This window comes from Mobula hypostoma, chromosome X1 (genome assembly GCF_963921235.1).
Source record: "Mobula hypostoma chromosome X1, sMobHyp1.1, whole genome shotgun sequence".
NCBI lineage: Eukaryota > Metazoa > Chordata > Chondrichthyes > Myliobatiformes > Myliobatidae > Mobula > Mobula hypostoma.
The window spans coordinates 35,459,817-35,478,186 of record NC_086128.1 but is presented as its reverse complement, the minus strand read 5'-3'; the positions used below and the strand labels follow the sequence as shown (position 1 = coordinate 35,478,186).

At 42.2% G+C, this 18,370-nt stretch overlaps 1 protein-coding gene across 5 annotated transcripts in view; it reads left to right on the top strand.

Annotated features, from left to right (window-relative positions):
* The window catches only part of plcl5 (phospholipase C like 5), a 268,767-nt gene that overhangs the window by 181,804 nt on the left and 68,593 nt on the right, over positions 1-18,370 (top strand). For all 5 annotated transcript variants that reach the window (XM_063038099.1, XM_063038100.1, XM_063038102.1 and 2 more), the window contains one exon: positions 1,894-1,969. In XM_063038099.1, the coding sequence (XP_062894169.1) occupies positions 1,894-1,969 (76 nt within the window). The remainder of the gene's footprint in view (positions 1-1,893; positions 1,970-18,370) is intronic.

Sequence of the window (18,370 nt, the reverse complement as noted above, 5' to 3'; positions counted from 1 at the left end):
GCCATGTTGGGGTTATTTTCCTCAGAACAGCAGGGTTTACGAGAGAATTATTGCAATATGTAAAATAATGAAAGCCCGTTGTGAGGAAGGCAGGAAGCAATTATTCCTTTCATGCAGGAGTCAGCACCTGGGGACGTGTGGGGGGAGGGAGGAGATGGAGGTGGGGGAACATGATTGTATTTAAGGTAATTTGTGAAAGATTGGAGGAGTTGAGAAGGCGTGTTACGCAAAAGTCAGGAACTGCCTGAAAGACTTTAATTTTTAAACAGTTAAAATTTAAAAATGAAACATTTAAAAAGTAGCTGAATCAGCAAATAACACATGGGCTCGAATGGGGATTGGTCTCAAAAGCTCTTTTTCAGTTTGATAATGGCATTCTGTTCTATAAATGTTTCTATGACTCCATGATTCTATGCCCAAATTGTTGAACTTGTAACTCAGAGGTTGGGCAAACAGTCTGAGGTGATTTAATATCCCACACCAGCAGTTTACAAAATGGTATCTCACAACATTTATTTTGTTTACATTACTATAACAGGAGAAAACTGCCAAAGGCATTTTGCCATTAACACTGCAATATAATGGGATATTTTTACTTTTGAATATGTGAGTTGAGATGTAACAGTCTAACTCTCTCTGTCAGAATGAACAGTAAAGAATGTTTATCCTAAAATCATAAAATAAATTAATGATTTTGAAATCTTTTCGTGCAATGGACGGGCTATAATACTGAGTTCTAATGCAAAAATTACAATCAGTAGTTTCTTTAAACTGAATTGCAGCTTGGAGTATAATATCAAAATTGTTAAATCTATCAGCTAGAAGATGTCAAACTGCTGATATTTCTAGTATACAACCTATCCTGACATTTTAAATTCAGAACATTTACTGCAATTTGTTTTCTTTCAATGCCCCTACGAGCTGCATTGGTAAATGTTTGACTAATGTAGGATATGGTAGTACCAAACTTGCTAAATTTTCTCCTCTGGGTAAGGAAGCAGTCACAAATTGATGATGTCATTGGAGTCATCACCCAGAGACCAATAATCATAATACAGATTTCAAACCCCACCAGAACTGCTGCAAAATTTGAATTAAATTAAATAAATCTATAATTAAAAACCTGGTATCATGAAATTTCCAGATGTATTGAAACAAATCATCTGTGCTTCCCTTGGGAAGGGAAATTTGGCATTCTAACCTTATCTTCACTACCTTTGATTTTGACCCAGTGCATTCCAGTTGTGTTAACTGCCCTCTGAAGTTCAAAGGATCAAAGGTTCATTTTATTGTCAAAGTATGCATGTACAATACATCTCTGATATTTGTCTTCTCCAGATAGCCATGAAGTACAGAAAGACCATGAAGTTGATGAAAGAAAATACATCAATTCCATCACCGCCCGGCACAAAAAAGAAAAGAAACTAAACTCACAGACCCCAAAATCCCACCCCCACCCCGCTGAGGAAAAAAGCAGCGACAGTAGCGACAATATTCGCTATTGTCACTGAAGTGGTCTAACATGGACATTTAGGGCCATCGAGGGTGATCATGGCTGCCTAATAAATATTGAGTTTGTCAGGGGTAATTAAACTTCAAACCATGGTATGAACTGGGCCTGTGTAATTTCTCCAGCACCACTGACATAAGAAGAGATAACCTGGGGGGAATCTGATCACTCTGAAATGGTTCCTGCTGGAAGTGTATATGTGGCTATAAGCAAATGTAATTGAGGAGCATTGTACCCCCAAATTAAATCATATTTTTTACATTTACAGTTGCATAATGGGCAACAAATAATGCACTGAAGAGGGACTTCAGCCTGGCGAGGGAAATGGATTTAAATATGCAAGGAATTTTTGATTTTCTTTTCATTATGTTACTGTTTTCCAGATGATTCAGACAAGCAAGATGCTAATTGAATCTGCTGATGCGGTCTACGTGAAAATAATGCAGGCTCAGAAGGCTGGTGAGTGTCACCATCTCTATTACAGGAACAGACTGCATGCTGAGTTTCCAGACAACTTGGCAACAGGGTGGAAGAGAGCTGGCAAACACTGAGTACAAAGGAATAGTTTTGTGTTGATTATAAATACTTGGTCTTCGGTGGCTGCTTATGGAGGCCATGAAACTCCGCCCGGGAATAAGATTGTGTGCTGCTGTGTGGTTATAAGGTAGCCTGTTAAGGCACGGGGAAAAATCTAACCATAAAGAACAAATACATAGAATAGAAATTTTCACATAATGCAAGTGTGGATTGGGATTCCCCTTGTATGCCAAGTGTACAAGCTTCATTGGTTAAATTAGTATCCAAGTGTTCTGCTCTACGAATTAAGAATAAGCAAATATTTTGGCGCTATGTTTCACAGTAATGGCTACAATTTACAAATTAATCCTTGATACAGAACTATTGTTTTCATAATCTGATATATGAATGAGCTGAGCAAGGCAGTGGATGTTGTCTACATGGACTTTAACAAGGCATTTGACAAGGGCCCACATAGAAGGCTGGTCAAGAAGGTTGAGTCGCTTGGCATTCAAGATAAGATAATAAATTGGAATAGACATTGGCTTTGTGGGAGAAGCTGGAGAGTGGTAGTAGATGATTGCCTCTCTGACTGGAGGCCTGTGACTTGTGGTGTGCGCAGGGATCGGTGCTGGGTCTGCTTTTCTGTGTGTCATCTATTAATCAATGATTGATCTGGATGATAATGTGGTTAACTGGATCAGCAAATTTGCCCATGACTCCGATTGGACAGCAAGGAAGACTATCAGGGCTTGCAGCGAGATCCGGACCAGTTGAAAAATGGCAGATGGAATTTAATGCAGACAAGTGTGAGGCGTTGCACTTTGGGAGGACCAACCAGGGTAGGTCTTACACAGTGAACGGCAGGGCACTGAGGAGTGTGGTAGAACAGAGGGATGTGGGAATACAGATCCATAATTCAATGAAAGTGGCATCACAGGTAGACAGGTTTGTAAAGGAAGATTTTGGTACATTGGCCTTCATAAATCAATGTATTGAGTACAGGAGATGGGATATTATGTTGCAGTTGTATAAGACACTGGTAAGATCTGATTTGGAGTATTGTGTGCAGTTTTGGTCACTTATAGGAAAGATGTAAATAAGGTTGAAAGAGTACAGAGAAAGCTTACAAGGATGTTGCCGGGACTGGAGGACCCAAGTTATAAGGAAAGATTGAATAGGTTAGGACTTTATTCCTTGGAATGTAGAAGATTGAGGGGAAGAAAGAGTAAATGCAAGCAGGATTCTTCCACTGAGGTTGGGTGGGACTACAAGTAGAAGTCATGGGTTAAGGGTAAAAGGTGAAAAGTTTAAGGGGAAACTTCTTCACTCAGAGGGTCGTGAGAGTGTGGAAATAGCTTCGAGTGTAAGTGTGCGTGTGAGCTCGATTTCAACATTTAAGAGAAGTTTGGATAGGTACATGGTGGTAGGGGTATGGAGGGCTATGGTCCTGGTGTAGGTTGATGGGAGTAGATACCTTAAATAGTTCAGCATGGACTAGATGGGCTGAAGGGCTTGTTTCTGTGCTGTACTTTTCTATGACTCTATGACTAAGATTAATATGCCATTTCATTATGCATTTACACAATGCTTCTTATGAATAGTCACGGAATGTTAATGAACCTTTGGCCAATGGTGTGAAAGGGCTCAAGCAGCATCTGTGTACGATCAAAACAAGTTAGCATGTTTTCTGAGCGCTAAGCAAAGGAGTCCAGTTAATTTCTTTCCTTCATATGATTGACAAACTCAGCTCTTTATTTTTATGTGATGCATCAACGATATAATTAATTTAGTTCATCAGACTATGAGTAACTCAAAAAGCTTATAGTTTTGTGGTCTCCTCTAGCATTAGATCTAACCTGCATTAGAAGTTTGAGGAGATTTGGTATGTCACCAAAGACTCTAGCAAATTTCTACAGATATACCGTGGAGGGGATTCTAACTGGTTGCACCATTGTCTGTTATGGAGGGAGCCTCTGCACAGGATTGGAAAAAGCTGCAGAGGGTTGCAAACTTAGCCAGCCCCATCATTGGCACTAGTCTCCCCACCACAGAAGACATTTTCAAAAGGTGATTCCTCAGAAAGGCAGCATCCATCATTAAGGACACCCATCATCCAGGACATGTTCTCTGCTTATTACCACCATCAGAGAGGAAGTACAGGAGCCTGAAGACACACACTGAATGTTTTTGAGACAGTCCTTCCCCTCTGCCTTCAGGATTTCGAACAAACAATGAATCCATGAACTCTACCTCACTATTTTTGCTCTCTTTTCACTAGGTTTTTAACTTAACTTTTTAATATATATATTTCATGACATAGGTCAGTGATATTAAACCCGAAAAAAAATTAGTTTGAGACAAGTCAACAGATTTAATATAGCTTACAGTCAGTTTGGATAGTACCTGACAGCTGCATTTTGGACTGAGAAATAACGGTAGGATACTTGCTTATAATAAACCTTAATGTTTACTGAGAGCCTCATTCTATATTATGTCAAAGTGACAGAGCGCTGAAGGGTTTACAGATATTCAGGATAAAATCTTAACACATCTATACCTCGATCATGTCATGCGGTTGGAATCTGAACTGATGGCTATAAATAAGGTGGTCACTATAAATCCAGTGAGCATCTCTTGAGAAGTTCCTTACACAGAGTGTAATAGTGTGTGGTGTTCACGACCACAGGAAGTGGATGGCATGTTTGAAAGGAAATTGGCTAAATAGGTAAAGGACGAACAGATGATATGCTGATGAGATTAGATAAGGAGGTGTGAGGAGTTCATAAACACCAGCATGAGCTGGTAGGGTAAAATGTATGTTTCTGTTCTTCAAAACCAACATACTTTTTTTAGTTTTTTCTTGTAAAGTACAATATTTAAGTTATGAAAGTCCACTAAAAAAAGATGTTTTCAACTTGTTCATCATCCCAGCATTAACTGGTTGACATTGGTCCCCTTTTAATTAGTGCCAAGATGTCAAAATGCTCTTCTCAGATGCTTATGTTGTCTCACATCTACCTATCTCAGAGATACATCCTGCCTCTAGAAACCCTGTGGGATAGCCCTAAGTTTGTCCTCTTGATGAGTGCCAAATTTAATCACCCAGGCATTACCAGTTGTTCTCACTATTTGGCATTCCTTCCCGATACCTCACCATCTCTCTCCCTCCCACCCCACTTTAAAGAATTCCTTTAAACCTGTCACTTTGCCACGTTTAAACAGCTGTCCTTATGTCCTAAAGTTTCCTGAAGTTAACTTAGAGTATTGTGTTCAGTTCCTGGTCACCGAACTATGAAAGGATATGGAAGCATTAGAGAGGGTACGGAGGAGATTTACCAGAATGCTGCCCGGGTTAGAGATCAAGTCTTATGTGGAAAGGTTGAGCAAACTAGGGATTTTTCACTTTGGAGCAACAGAGGAAGAGATGTGACTTGATGAAGGTGTATAAGAGGTATAGATAGAATGGACAGTCATCACCTTTTTTCCTGTGGCAGAAATGGCTAATATGAGGGGGCATAATTTTAAACTGATTAGAGGAAAGTATAGGGGGATGTTAGAGGTTTTTTTTTTACAGAGGTTGGTGCATAGAATGCACTGCCAGGGGTGGTGGTAGAGGCAGATACGTTAGGAACATTTAAAAGACTCTTAGATAGACACATGGATGAAAGAAAAAAATGGAGGACTATGTGGGTGGGAAGGGTTAGGTTGATCTTGAAACAGGTTAAAAGATTAGCACAACATCATGGGCCAAAGGGCCTGTACTGTGCTATACTGTTCTATATTTTATATTCCATGGCTCGGGTTAGTTTTTGTTTGATGGTTCTGAGAGATGGCACGGGTTATCTTGCCATGCTACAGGTGCTATGGAAATAATATTAGTGTCTGCTGGTGTTATTTTAAACATTGTATTTATCTGGAATTTTGTCAAGGGCCTGAATCCTGCTTGTACTTTACTGGCAACAGCTGGGTGGGACCCTACTCAGTACTCGGATCATTCCTGCCCTTGTACATTGTCATGTAGAGGCCAGAGATTCAATGGAAATCAAAGGCTGGTTTACCTGACCTCTCATTCTACTTCTAGTCTCAATCCCAACTTTATATCTGGAGATCAAGTGTCTAGAACTGAGGGCAGGGATTGCATCTGGCCCCTTAGCCATGTATGTACGAGAAATAGCTGACTTAAGATGCATGAGCCCATTGATTTGAATGGGGCCACCACTCATGATTGAACTGTTGGATGGTTTGTTTATTTTACTTCATTTTCTTATCTTTTAGGTACATTAATGTAGGGAGTAGAATTTGTGGTTTAGGGAATTTCATGGGTATGCAGACAGGATGAATTGGGATTAATGCAGGATTAAAGTTAATGGGTGCTTGATGGTTGGTGGGGACTGAATGGGCCAAAGTAGAGTGTTTCCATGCTGCATGTTCTATAGTCTCAGGATCTGAGGACTGCTCTTCTTTGTAGGAGAGGTGGGGCAGTGAGGTCTTCAGTTTACCCATTCCCATGGCACTGTGAGAGGAAAATTACAGGGGTGTAGTGTGAACAGTAAATTGGATCAAGCCCAGCTCAGCCATCATGAGGCAGGGTGAGGCAGATTAGAATCCTGAAAATGAAAGTCTCAGTTGAATCCAGAATGGATGAAAATGGGAATCCATTTAGGGGCCTGACAAGTAGAAATTTCCCTTTGGTTGATAACGCTAAATTTCAGCAGCCATAAGCTATAAGACACAGGAGCAGAATTAGGCCATCCAGTCTATCAAGTCTGCTCCACCATTCGATCATGGCTGATTTGGTTTTCCTCTCAACCCCATTCTCCCATTAGCGTTCTCCTAATATTTGGCTTCTGTGAAAGGATAAATTACAATGGGCACCCTGTCCTCTTTTGCCACTAGCAACCAAATGAAAATGTCAGTTCCCAGGTATCATACAAGAGGTGAAAAATATACAGTACAAGACAACGATAGATGTTAATAGACCAATAAACAACACTTACCCTAGAATGTTGACTTGGAACTGTTACTGACTGACTACTACTGACACAGCAGCTAATTACAAGATTCCTGTCACAGAATTGGGGATTAATCAAACGTTTCCTGCTTTGTTCTGTTATAAATAATATTAGCATAAATTGTGCGTGTGTGTGTGTGTGTGTGTGTGTGTGTGTGTGTGTGTATGCAAGTGTTTATTTGAATGCACGCATGTGCATGTACCTGCGTACGTGGGCACATGAGATTTTGCAGATGCTGGAAATTTTGAGCAACACATACAATATGTTGGAGGAACTCAGCAAGTGCAGCAGTATCTGCAGAGGGAGATAAGCAGTTGAGTACTTCCACCAGGACTTGATGAAGGATCCTGGCCCAAAACATCAACCGTTTAATTCCCTTCATAGATGCTGCCTGACCTGCTGAGTTCCTCCAGCATTTTGAATATGTATATGTGTGTGTGTGAAGCCTGTAAGTAGCATCAGTTGTAAATTTTGCTCAAGTCTTTAAATGACAAAAGCAGTCCCAGGAGGGCTGTCCTGGATATGTGTGGCGAATCTGGTGGTTCATCTGTGGCACTGAATGTCCATTTGTGAGGGTTCATCCTGTCCCCAAGGCCAGCACCAACCCAATCCAGGCAATGAGAGTTGGATTTCACTTGTTTACAAGTGAAGCAAGAAGCCTGGCATGTTTGCCAAAGTGTGAAATATTGGCCAGAGACAGCCTCGGAATAGACCGTGAGTAGAAAATACTACTGCTGTGACATAATCTGGAACAAATGACAACCACAACACTCTGATTTCATGATGCTGCTGGAACAGAACATCATGGTGTCAGTGTGGGGGAATTCTCTGCACAGCTGCTTCTATCAAGCATCTAGAATGCACGGAGAAGTACAAGGCATGTCATAGTTCTTTTCATCACATTTCAATTCAGTTGATTTGATATTACATTACTGATTCAATTCTTTTCTTGTTGAATTGTTATTTAGATCTTATTGTGTCTTTGACAAGTAAAAATACTATATAGGAACAGAATTTGCCCAAAGTCTGCTCTGCCATTTGATAGTCATAGCCATAGTAGTCATAGTCATACTTTATTGATCCCGGGGGAAATTGGTTTTCATTACAGTTGCACCATAAATAATAAATAGTAATAGAACCATAAATAGTTAAATAGTAATATATAAATTATGCCAGTAAATTATGAAATAAGTCCAGGACCAGCCTATTGGCTCAGGGTGTCTGACCCTCCAAGGGAGGAGTTGTAAAGTTTGATGGCCACAGGCAGGAATGACTTCCTATGACGCTCTGTGCTGCATCTCGGTGGAATGAGTCTCTGGCTGAATGTATTCCTGTTCCCAACCAGTACATTATGTAGTGGATGGGAGACATTGACCAAGATGGCATGCAACTTGGACAGCATCCTCTTTTCAGACACCACCGTCAGAGAGTCCAGTTCCATCCCCACAACATCACTGGCCTTACGAATGAGTTTGTTGATTCTGTTGGTGTCTGCTACCCTCAGCCTGCTGCCCCAGCACACAACAGCAAACATGATAGCACTGGCCACCACAGACTCGTAGAACATCCTCAGCATCGTCCGGCAGATGTTAAAGGACCTCAGTCTCCTCAGGAAATAGAGACGGCTCTGACCCTTCTTGTAGACAGCTTCAGTGTTCTTTGACCAGTCCAGTTTATTGTCAATTCGTATCCCCAGGTATTTGTAATCCTCCACCATGTCCACACTGACCGCCCTGGATGAAAACAGGGGTCACTGGTACCTTAGCTCTCCTCAGGTCTACCGCCAGCTCCTTAGTCTTTTTCACATTAAGCTGCAGATAATTCTGCTCACATCATGTGACAAAGTTTCCTACCGTAGCCCTGTACTCAGCCTCATCTCCCTTGTTGATGCATCCAACTATGGCAGAGCCATCCGAAAACTTCTGAAGATGACAAGATTCTGTGCAGTAGTTGAAGTCCGAGGTGTAAATGGTGAAGAGAAAGGGAGACAAGACAGTCCCCTGTGGAGCCCCAGTGCTGCTGATCACTCTGTTGGACACACAGTGTTGCAAGCACACGTACTGTGGTCTGCCAGTCAGGTAATCAAGAATCCATGACACCAGGGAAGCATCCACCTGCATCGCTGTCAGCTTCTTCCCCCAGCAGAGCAGGGCGGATGGTGTTGAACACACTGGAGAAGTCAAAAAACATGACCCTCACAGTGCTCGCTGGCTTGTCCAGGTGGGCGTAGACGCGGTTCAGCAGGTAGACGATGGCATCCTCAACTCCTAGTCGGGGCTGGTAGGCGAACTGGAGGGGATCTAAGTGTGGCCTGACCATAGGCCGGAGCAGCTCCAGAACAAGTCTGTCCAGGGTCTTCATGATGTGGGAGGTCAATGCCACCGGTCTGTAGTCATTGAGGCCGCTGGGGCGCGGCATCTTCGGCACAGGGTCTGCTCTGCCATTTGATCATGGCTGATGTATTTTCCCTCTCAATGCCATTTTCCTGCCTTTTCCCTTTTTGCCCGATGCCGGCCACCTAGGCCTGAATCGACATAGTCCCTTTAAAATTTGATGCCCTGATTAATCAAGAACCTGTCAACCTCTGCTTTAAGTATACCCAATGACTTCATCTCCACGGCTGTCTGTGTCAATAAATTCCACAGATTCACCACCCTCTGGCTAAAGAAATTCCTCTTCATCTCTTGGTGGACATTCCACTATTCTGAGGCTCTACCTTCTGGTCCTAGACTCTCCCACTGTTGGAAATATTATCTCCATGCCCACTCTATCTAAGCCTTTCAATATTTGGTCGGTTTCAATGAGAGTCCTTCTCATTCTTGTGAACTCCAGTGAATACAGGCCCAGAGCCATCAAATGCTCCTCATACATTAACACTTTTATTCCCAGCGTCGTTCTTGTAAACCTCATTTGGATCATCTTCAACACCCACATATCCTTTCTTGGAAAGGGGCCTAAAACTGCTCACAATTCTCCAAACGTGATCTGACCAATGCCCTATAAAGCCTCAGCATTGCATCCTTGCTTTTATATTCTAGTCCTCTTGAAATGAATGCTAACATTGCATTTGTCTTCCTTGCTACCTGCAGGTTAACCTTAAGGGAATCCTGCACTAGGACTCCCAAGTCCATTTGCACCTTTGATTTCTGAATTTGCTTACAAGATGTCTCAAGGAAATTTGAGAGATTAAGAGCCACTTGAGAGATTAGGAGAGGCATGGTTTGATGGAAGAGGTGCATTTAAAAGGCTGACTGGAATATTCTGGAGGCAGGCTGCATTACAGCCTCGAGTGGATAACATTGTTTCTGTGGTTTGCTGAATCTTTCACTCCTTGTCATCTTTTTGTCAGTTGAGGCCCTCCAGGAGCAACTGGTGAAAATAAAGGAGTGATGGGTTTTGTGTTTGTAGAGGGTGGTGGGTGACAGTGTGAGAAAAGAAAGGGAGATCACCAATCAGCGAGAGGGTGATTGCAATGTGAGGAGAAAGCAGAACTGCCACTCAGAAAACAAGAGTTTGCGTTTCCCCTCCTCCCCCCTTTCCTTCTCCCTGGGCCTCCTGTCCCATGATCCTCTCATATCCCTTTTGCCAATCACCTGTCCAGCTCTTGGCTCCATCCCTCCCCCTCCTGTCTTCTCCTATCATTTCAGATCTCCCCCTCCCCCTCTTCTTCCAGTTAGTCCTGACGAAGGGTCTCGGCCTGAAACGTCAACTGTACCTCTTCCTAGAGATGCTGCCTGGCCGGCTGCGTCCACCAGCAACTTTTATGTGTGTTGCAATCTCATAGTAGTAGTGCAAACACTCCAGTAGAGTATGATGTTCTCTAAAGGGGCTCTTCCCTTAATGGAGAACAGCTGATCGTGACTTTGTTTAATGTGGGGAGGGTGATGCCACCACACAGTCTTTGACAGATTGGGGTCAGGATGACTGGAGACCCTTCACTGCTGCATCCTTCCTCCAGCTTTGCTGCCATTGTGATGTGTCATCCTCATCCACCAGATCCACTGTTGAGGTCTGGGTTGGATCGCTCTTTGTCTGGAACCACCCCCTTGACCTCACTGCCATGGGTGACCGTACCAGGAGCTAAGCTCCAGACAGCATCACTCTTGTGATCTCAGGAACTCACAAGGCGATAATCCATGGAAAAGAATCTCAAGCTGAAAGGTGTCAAGGTCAGATAATTACTGATGCAACTCTACACCACATAAATTGGAATATAGTTGCACTGAAAGTTTACTTATACACTCAGCAACATAGAAGTTTGGACTAAGGACCCTGGGACAAACACTATCATAGCTGGAGTGGTTACTAGTTATTTTATTTAGAGATACGGCATGGTAACAGGCCCTTCCAGTCCAATGAGTCCGCCCCACCAAATTACACCCAGGTAACCAGTTTAACTGTACAAACTCCTTACGGACTGCAGTGGGAATTGAACCCGAGTTGCTTGTGCTGTGATACTGAAATGCTAACCACTATGCTGCCATGCCACCCCTTTTAAGTTCAGTTAACTAAATAACAAAAGAAGAGCTAATGATTGAATTACAACAAGTGTTCACAAATAATATTTTAGGGGAAGGAATTCTTACCTGTCTAATGTGGCTCTCAATCCACAGTTTACGAAAAATGCCTAGTGGACCTCTTAGTTCAATAACACTCAGGGATGGGTAATAATGAATGGTTTTCCACCTCAGCAAAATTGTAACAGGTAATTAGGAAGGCACTTGGGATGTTTGTTTATTTCAAGAGGGATGGGGCACAGTTTGCAGCTAGTCAGTACTTCAATGAGAGGACACCTGGAGTACTGTGTACAGTTTGGGTCATTGTATTTAAGGCTATCATTGATATAGAGGTGGAATCCACATTTTCTGTGTATCTTGCACCCAGTGAGACAAGTGCACGCTAATCCTCCATTATGATTCCAGCTCACATCTATTCCAAGACCATTCAGTTTCTCTCCTGAGTCTTCACTGAACTGAAATCTGAATGTTTATGTTTCATTGGATTTGGGTCAGTGCAGTCTCGGAATTAACCCCATTCATTGTAAATTGATTCCCGGAAGTTTGTCTACTGCTCTCCTGCCTCCTGGATGTTTCAGAGATTTTACATTTTTTCCACCTGCCATATAATTTATTGCTATTTATTTACAATTGCATTTGCAATTTGTGATTCATTGATCCTGTTTACAGTTACTGTTCTATAGATTTGCTAAGTATGCCCACAAGAAAAAGAGTCTCTGGGTTCTGTGTGGTGACATGTATGTGCTCTCATAATAAATTTTACTTTGACTTTGACTTTACTTAATCAAAGAGAAAAATCCTGCAGACGCTGGAAATCTGAAATAAAAATAGCAAAACGCTGCAAATACTTGTCATGTCAGGTGGCATCTGCCAAATGAGAACTTTTCAACCTCAAAGATTATCCTTGTTTCTCCCTCCACAGGTACTGCCTGGCTTGTTGAGAAGTTCCAGTATTTCCTGTTCTTAAGCAAAACTGTTTTGGGTTTATTTACAGTAAAGTTATTTTCTGAAGCAAGAGGGTGTAATCACAACATTGCACAACTCAAAGCTTATACTTGAGGACTATAAATAGGCCTGTGCATCCTTTTGAGAAAGTTGCTTCTTTACAAGTCATTGATTAAATCACTATACTTTCTTTCACTGCTGCATTATCTTTCACAGCTTTGACAGGAGATGTTGCTAGAAATAGAATACAAAAGAAAAATGGAAGCTGGTGTGTTTTTCTGTCTAGAAACTGATATATATCATGGTGATCTAAAGCCAATTATCACGAAATACTTTAACAATCAAAATGTTAACCAGCTTACAGTGCTGGCAAAACAGGATAATATAAGAAATAAGGTGGATGATCTTGTTGCACTATTACAGATTGTTGGGTATGACATTGTAGCCATCACTGAATAGTGGCTGAAAGATGGTTGTAGTTGGGAGCTGAATGTACAAGGTTACATGTTGTATCGGAGGGATAGAACCATATAACATTACAGCACAGAAACAGGCCTTTTGGCCCTTCTTGGCTGTGCCGAACCATTTTTCTGCCTAGTCCCACTGACCTGCACACGGACCATATCCTTCCATACACCTCTCATCCATGTACCTGTCCAAGTTTTTCTTAAATGTTAAAAGTGAGCCCATATTTAACTCGTTAGATTCTGGACTAGTTCCTGAGGATTGGAGGGTGGCTAATGTAACTCCACTTTTTAAAAAAGGAGGGAGAGAGAAACCGGGGAATTATAGACCGGTTAGCCTAACGTCGGTGGTGGGTAAACTGCTGGAGTCAGTTATCAAAGATCTGATAACAGCACATTTGGAAAGCGGTGAAATGATCGGACAAAGTCAGCATGGATTTGTGAAAGGAAAATCATGTCTGACGAATCTCATAGAATTTTTTGAGGATGTAACTAGTAGAGTGGATAGGGGAGAACCAGTGGATGTGGTATATTTGGATTTTCAAAGGGCTTTTGACAAGGTCCCACACAGGAGATTAATGTGCAAACTTAAAGCACACAGTATTGGGGGTAAGGTATTGGTGTGGGTGGAGAATTGGTTAGCAGACAGGAAGCAAACAGTGGGAATAAACGGGACCTTTTCAGAATGGCAGGCAGTGACTAGTGGGGTACCGCAAGGCTCAGTGCTGGGACCCCAGTTGTTTACAATATATATTAATGACTTGGATGAGGGAATTAAATGCAGCATCTCCAAGTTTGCGGATGACACGAAGCTGGGTGGCAGTGTTAGCTGTGAGGAGGATGCTAAGAGGATGCAGGGTGACTTGGATAGGTTGGGTGAGTGGGCAAATTCATGGCAGATGCAATTTAATGTGGATAAATGTGAAGTTATCCACTTTGGTGGCAAAAATAGGAAAACAGATTATTATCTGAATGGTGGCCAATTAGGAAAAGGGGAGGTGCAACGAGACCTGGGTGTCATTATACACCAGTCATTGAAAGTGGGCATGCAGGTACAGCAGGCGGTGAAAAAGGCGAATGGTATGCTGGCATTTATAGCGAGAGGATTCGAGTACAGGAGCAGGGAGGTACTGCTGCAGTTGTACAAGGCCTTGGTGAGACCACACCTGGAGTATTGTGTGCAGTTTTGGTCCCCTAATCTGAGGAAAGACATCTTTGCCATAGAGGGAGTACAAAGAAGGTTCACCAGATTGATTCCTGGGATGGCAGGACTTTCATATGAAGAAAGACTGGATGAACTGGGCTTGTACTCGTTGGAATTTAGAAGATTGAGGGGGGATCTGATTGAAACGTATAAGATCCTAAAGGGATTGGACAGGCTAGATGCAGGAAGATTGTTCCCGATGTTGGGGAAGTCCAGAACGAGGGGCCACAGTTTGAGGATAGAGGGGAAGCCTTTTAGGACCGAGATTAGGAAAAACTTCTTCACACAGAGAGTGGTGAATCTGTGGAATTCTCTGCCACAGGAAACAGTTGAGACCAGTTCATTGGCTATATTTAAGAGGGAGTTAGATATGGCCCTTGTGGCTACGGGGGTCAGGGGGTATGGAGGGAAGGCTGGGGCAGGGTTCTGAGTTGGATGATCAGCCATGATCATAATAAATGGCGGTGCAGGCTCGAAGGGCCGAATGGCCTACTCCTGCACCTATTTTCTATGTTTCTATGTTTCTATATTTACCACTTCATCTGGCAGCTCATTCCACACTCCCACCACTCTCCGTGTGAAGAACCACCCCCCCCCAATGTTCCCTTTAAACTTTTCCCCCTTCACCCTTAACCCATGTCCTCTGTTTTTTTTCTCCCCTAGCCTCAGAAGGGTCAGCAGGGAGGGTGGCTTGGCTCTGCTGGGAAAGAATGGCATCAAATCAGTAGAAAGATATAATGTAGTATTGGAAGATGTTAAAGTCTTGTGGGTTGAGTTAAGAAACTGCAAGGGTAAAAGGACCCTGGTGTCAGTTATATACAGGCCTCCCAATAGTAGCTGGGATGTGGACCACAGGTTAAAACGGGAAATAGAAAAGGTGTTTCAAAAGAGCAATATTATGATAGTCATGGGAGATTTTAACATGCGTGTCAATTGGGAAAATCAGGTTGGAAATGAATCTCAAGAGAGTGAGTTTGTTGAATGACCACAAGATAGCTTTTCAGAGCAGTTTGTTGTTGAACCTACTAGGGGACCAGCTATACTGGATTGGGTGTTATGTAATGAACTGGAGGTGATTATGGAGTTTAAGGTAAAAGAACCTTTAGGAACCAGTGATCACAATATGACTGAGTTCAACTTGAAATTTGATAGGGCGAAAGTAAAGTCTGATGTAGCAGTATTTCAGTGGAGTAAAGGAAATTACAGTGGTAGGAGAGAGGACCAAAATAAATTGGAAGGAGCTGCTGGCAGGGATGTCGGCAGAGCAGCAATGGCGTGAGTTTCTGGGAAAATGAGGAAGATGCTGGATAGATCTATTCCAAAAGCAAAGAAATGTTCAAATGGCAAAATAGTACAACCATAGCTAACAAGGGAAGTCAAAACTAATGTAAAAGCAAAAGACAAAGCATACAACAAAGCAAAAATTAATGGGAAGACAAAGGATTGGGAAGCTTTTAAAACCCTACAGAGAGCAACTAAAAGAATCATTAGGAGGAAAAAGATGAAATATGAAAGCAAGCTAGCAAACAAATTCAAAGTGGATAGTAAAAGCTTTTTCAAGTATGTAAAAAATAAAAGAGAGATGAGAGTGGATACAGGACCCCTAGAAAATGAGGCCAGAGAAATAATAAGGGGGACAAGGAGATGGCAGATGAACTAAATGAGTATTTTACATCACTCTTCACTGTGGAAGACCTGCAGTGTGCCAGTTGTTGAAGGGTGTGAGGAAGAGAAGTGAGTACAGTTACTATTACAAGGGAGAAGGTGCTTAAAAAGCTGAAAGACCTAAGAGTACATAAGTCAGCTGGACCAGGTGAACTGCACCCTAGGGTTCGGAAAGAGGTAGCATTAGAGACTGTGGAGGGATTAGAAATGATCTTTCAGAAATCATTGGACTCTGGCATGGTGCTGGAGGAATGGAAAATTGCAAATGTTACTCAACTCTTTAAGAAAGGAAGAAGGCAGCAGAAAGGAGATTATAGACCAGTTAGCCTGACCTCAGTGTTTGAGAGATGTTGGAGTCATTGTTAAGGATGAGGTTATGGAGTACTTGGAGGCACAGGACAAGATAAGGCAAAGTCCACATGGTTTCCCCAAGGGAAAAACTTGCCTGATCATCCTGTTGGAATTCTTTGAGGAGATTACAAGTAGGATAGATAAGGGGGATGTAGTGGATGGTGTATATTTTGGCTCTCAGAAAACCATTGACAAGGTGCCATACATTAGGCTGCTTACCAAGTTAAGAGACCATGGTGTTACAGGAGAGTTACTGGCATGGTGAGAGCATTGGCTGATTGGTAGGAAGCAGTGAGTGGAAATAAAAGGATCCTTGTCTGGCTGTTTTCCAGTGACTAGTAGTGTTTTGCAGGAGTCAATGTTGGGACCACTTCTTTTAATGCTGTACATCAATGATTTAGATGATGGAATAGATGGCTTTGTTGCCAAGTTTGCAGATGTTACAAAGATTGGTGGAGAGGCAGATAGTGTTGAGGAAACAGGTAGGATGCAGAAGGATTTAGACAGATTAGGAGAATGGGCAAAGAAGTGGCAAATGAAATACAATGTTGGAAAATGTATGGTCATGTACTTTGGTAGTAGAAATAAATGTGCAGGCTATTTTCTAAACGGGGAGAAAATCCAAAAATCTGACATGCAAAGTGATTTGGGAGTCCTTGTGCAGAACACCCTGAAGGTTAACTTGCAGGATGAGTCAGTGGTGAGGAAGGCAAAGGCAATGTTAGCATTCATTTGAAGAGATCTAGAATACAAGAGCAGGGATGTGATGCTGAGGCTTTGTAAGGCATTGGTGAGGCCTCACCTTGAATATTCTGAACAGTTTTGGGCTCCTCATCTTAGAAAAGATGTGCTGGCATTGGAGAGGATTCAGAGCAAGTTCACAAGGATGATTCTGGAAATGAAAGGCTTATCGAATGAGGAACTTTTGATGGCTCTGGGTCTGTACTTGCTGGAATTCAGAAGGATGAGAGGGGAATCTCATTGAAACTTTTCGAATGTTGAAAGGCCTAGATAGAGTAGATGTGGAAAGAATGTTTCCCATGGTGGCACAGCCTCAGGATAGAGGGATGTCTGTTTAGAACAGAAATGTGGAGAAGTTTCTTTAGCTAGAGGGTGGTGAATTTGTGGAATTTATTACCACAAGCAGCTGTGGAGGCCAGGTTGTTGGGTATATTTAAGGCAGAGATTGATAGGTTCTTGATTGGACAGCATCAAAGGTTATGGGGAAAAAGGCTAGGGAGTGGGGCTGAGGAGGCAAAAAAAAGGATCAGCCATAATTGACTGGCAGAGCAGACTCGATGGGCCAGATGGCCTAATTCTGCTCCTTTGACTTATGATTTTATTGTCTTATTTGTTAAGTGCTGGTTTTTCCAGTTTAAAAACCATTATTCGAATCTAAAGTTATGTTTTTATCTGACAGCTATTCTGTTTTAAATATGTTCAGTCAGTTATTGGGAAGTCTGCTTGTTTCCCAAACGGAGCATGGCTTTTGGAAACTAAAACTATTATCATTCATTATTGCAACAGGCTTTACACTATTGAGGCAACATTTATTGTTATGCTGTAACAGATTAGTGAACTCAATTTCATATCCAAAAGAAAGCATTAAAAAGTTTATATATTGTGTGCATTGCAAAATCCCACAAACAGCAAATGTCTGTGGTCAGTGAATCTGTCCTTGATGAAGTTATGATAAGGAGGAACGCGGAACAGGACGTAAGGTACTGCTATCTTCGATAAGCTGGTTAGGAGGTTTTGTATCTACAAGGACTTGATAAAGTGTATCTTTTGAATGATGGTGACTTTGACACAGTAGGGTTATTGTGGTATGGAATTAGAATGTACAGTAAGAACATAAGAAATAGGAGCAGGAATAGGCCATCTGGCTTGGAGCCTGCCCAACCATTCAATAAGATCATGCTGAGCTGACTGTGAACTCAGCTCCACCTATCTGTCTTTTCCCCGTAGCCCTTAATTCCCCTGCTATCTAACTGTGTCTCAAATATATTTAATGAGGAAGCCTTCGCTACTTCCCTGGGCAGAGAATTCCACAGATTCACCACTCTCGGGGAAAAGCAGTTTCTCCTCATCTCCGCCCTAAATCTATTCCCCTGAATTTTGAAGCTATGTCTCCTAGTTCTAGACTTACTTACATACCATTGGAAACAACTTTCCTGCCTCTA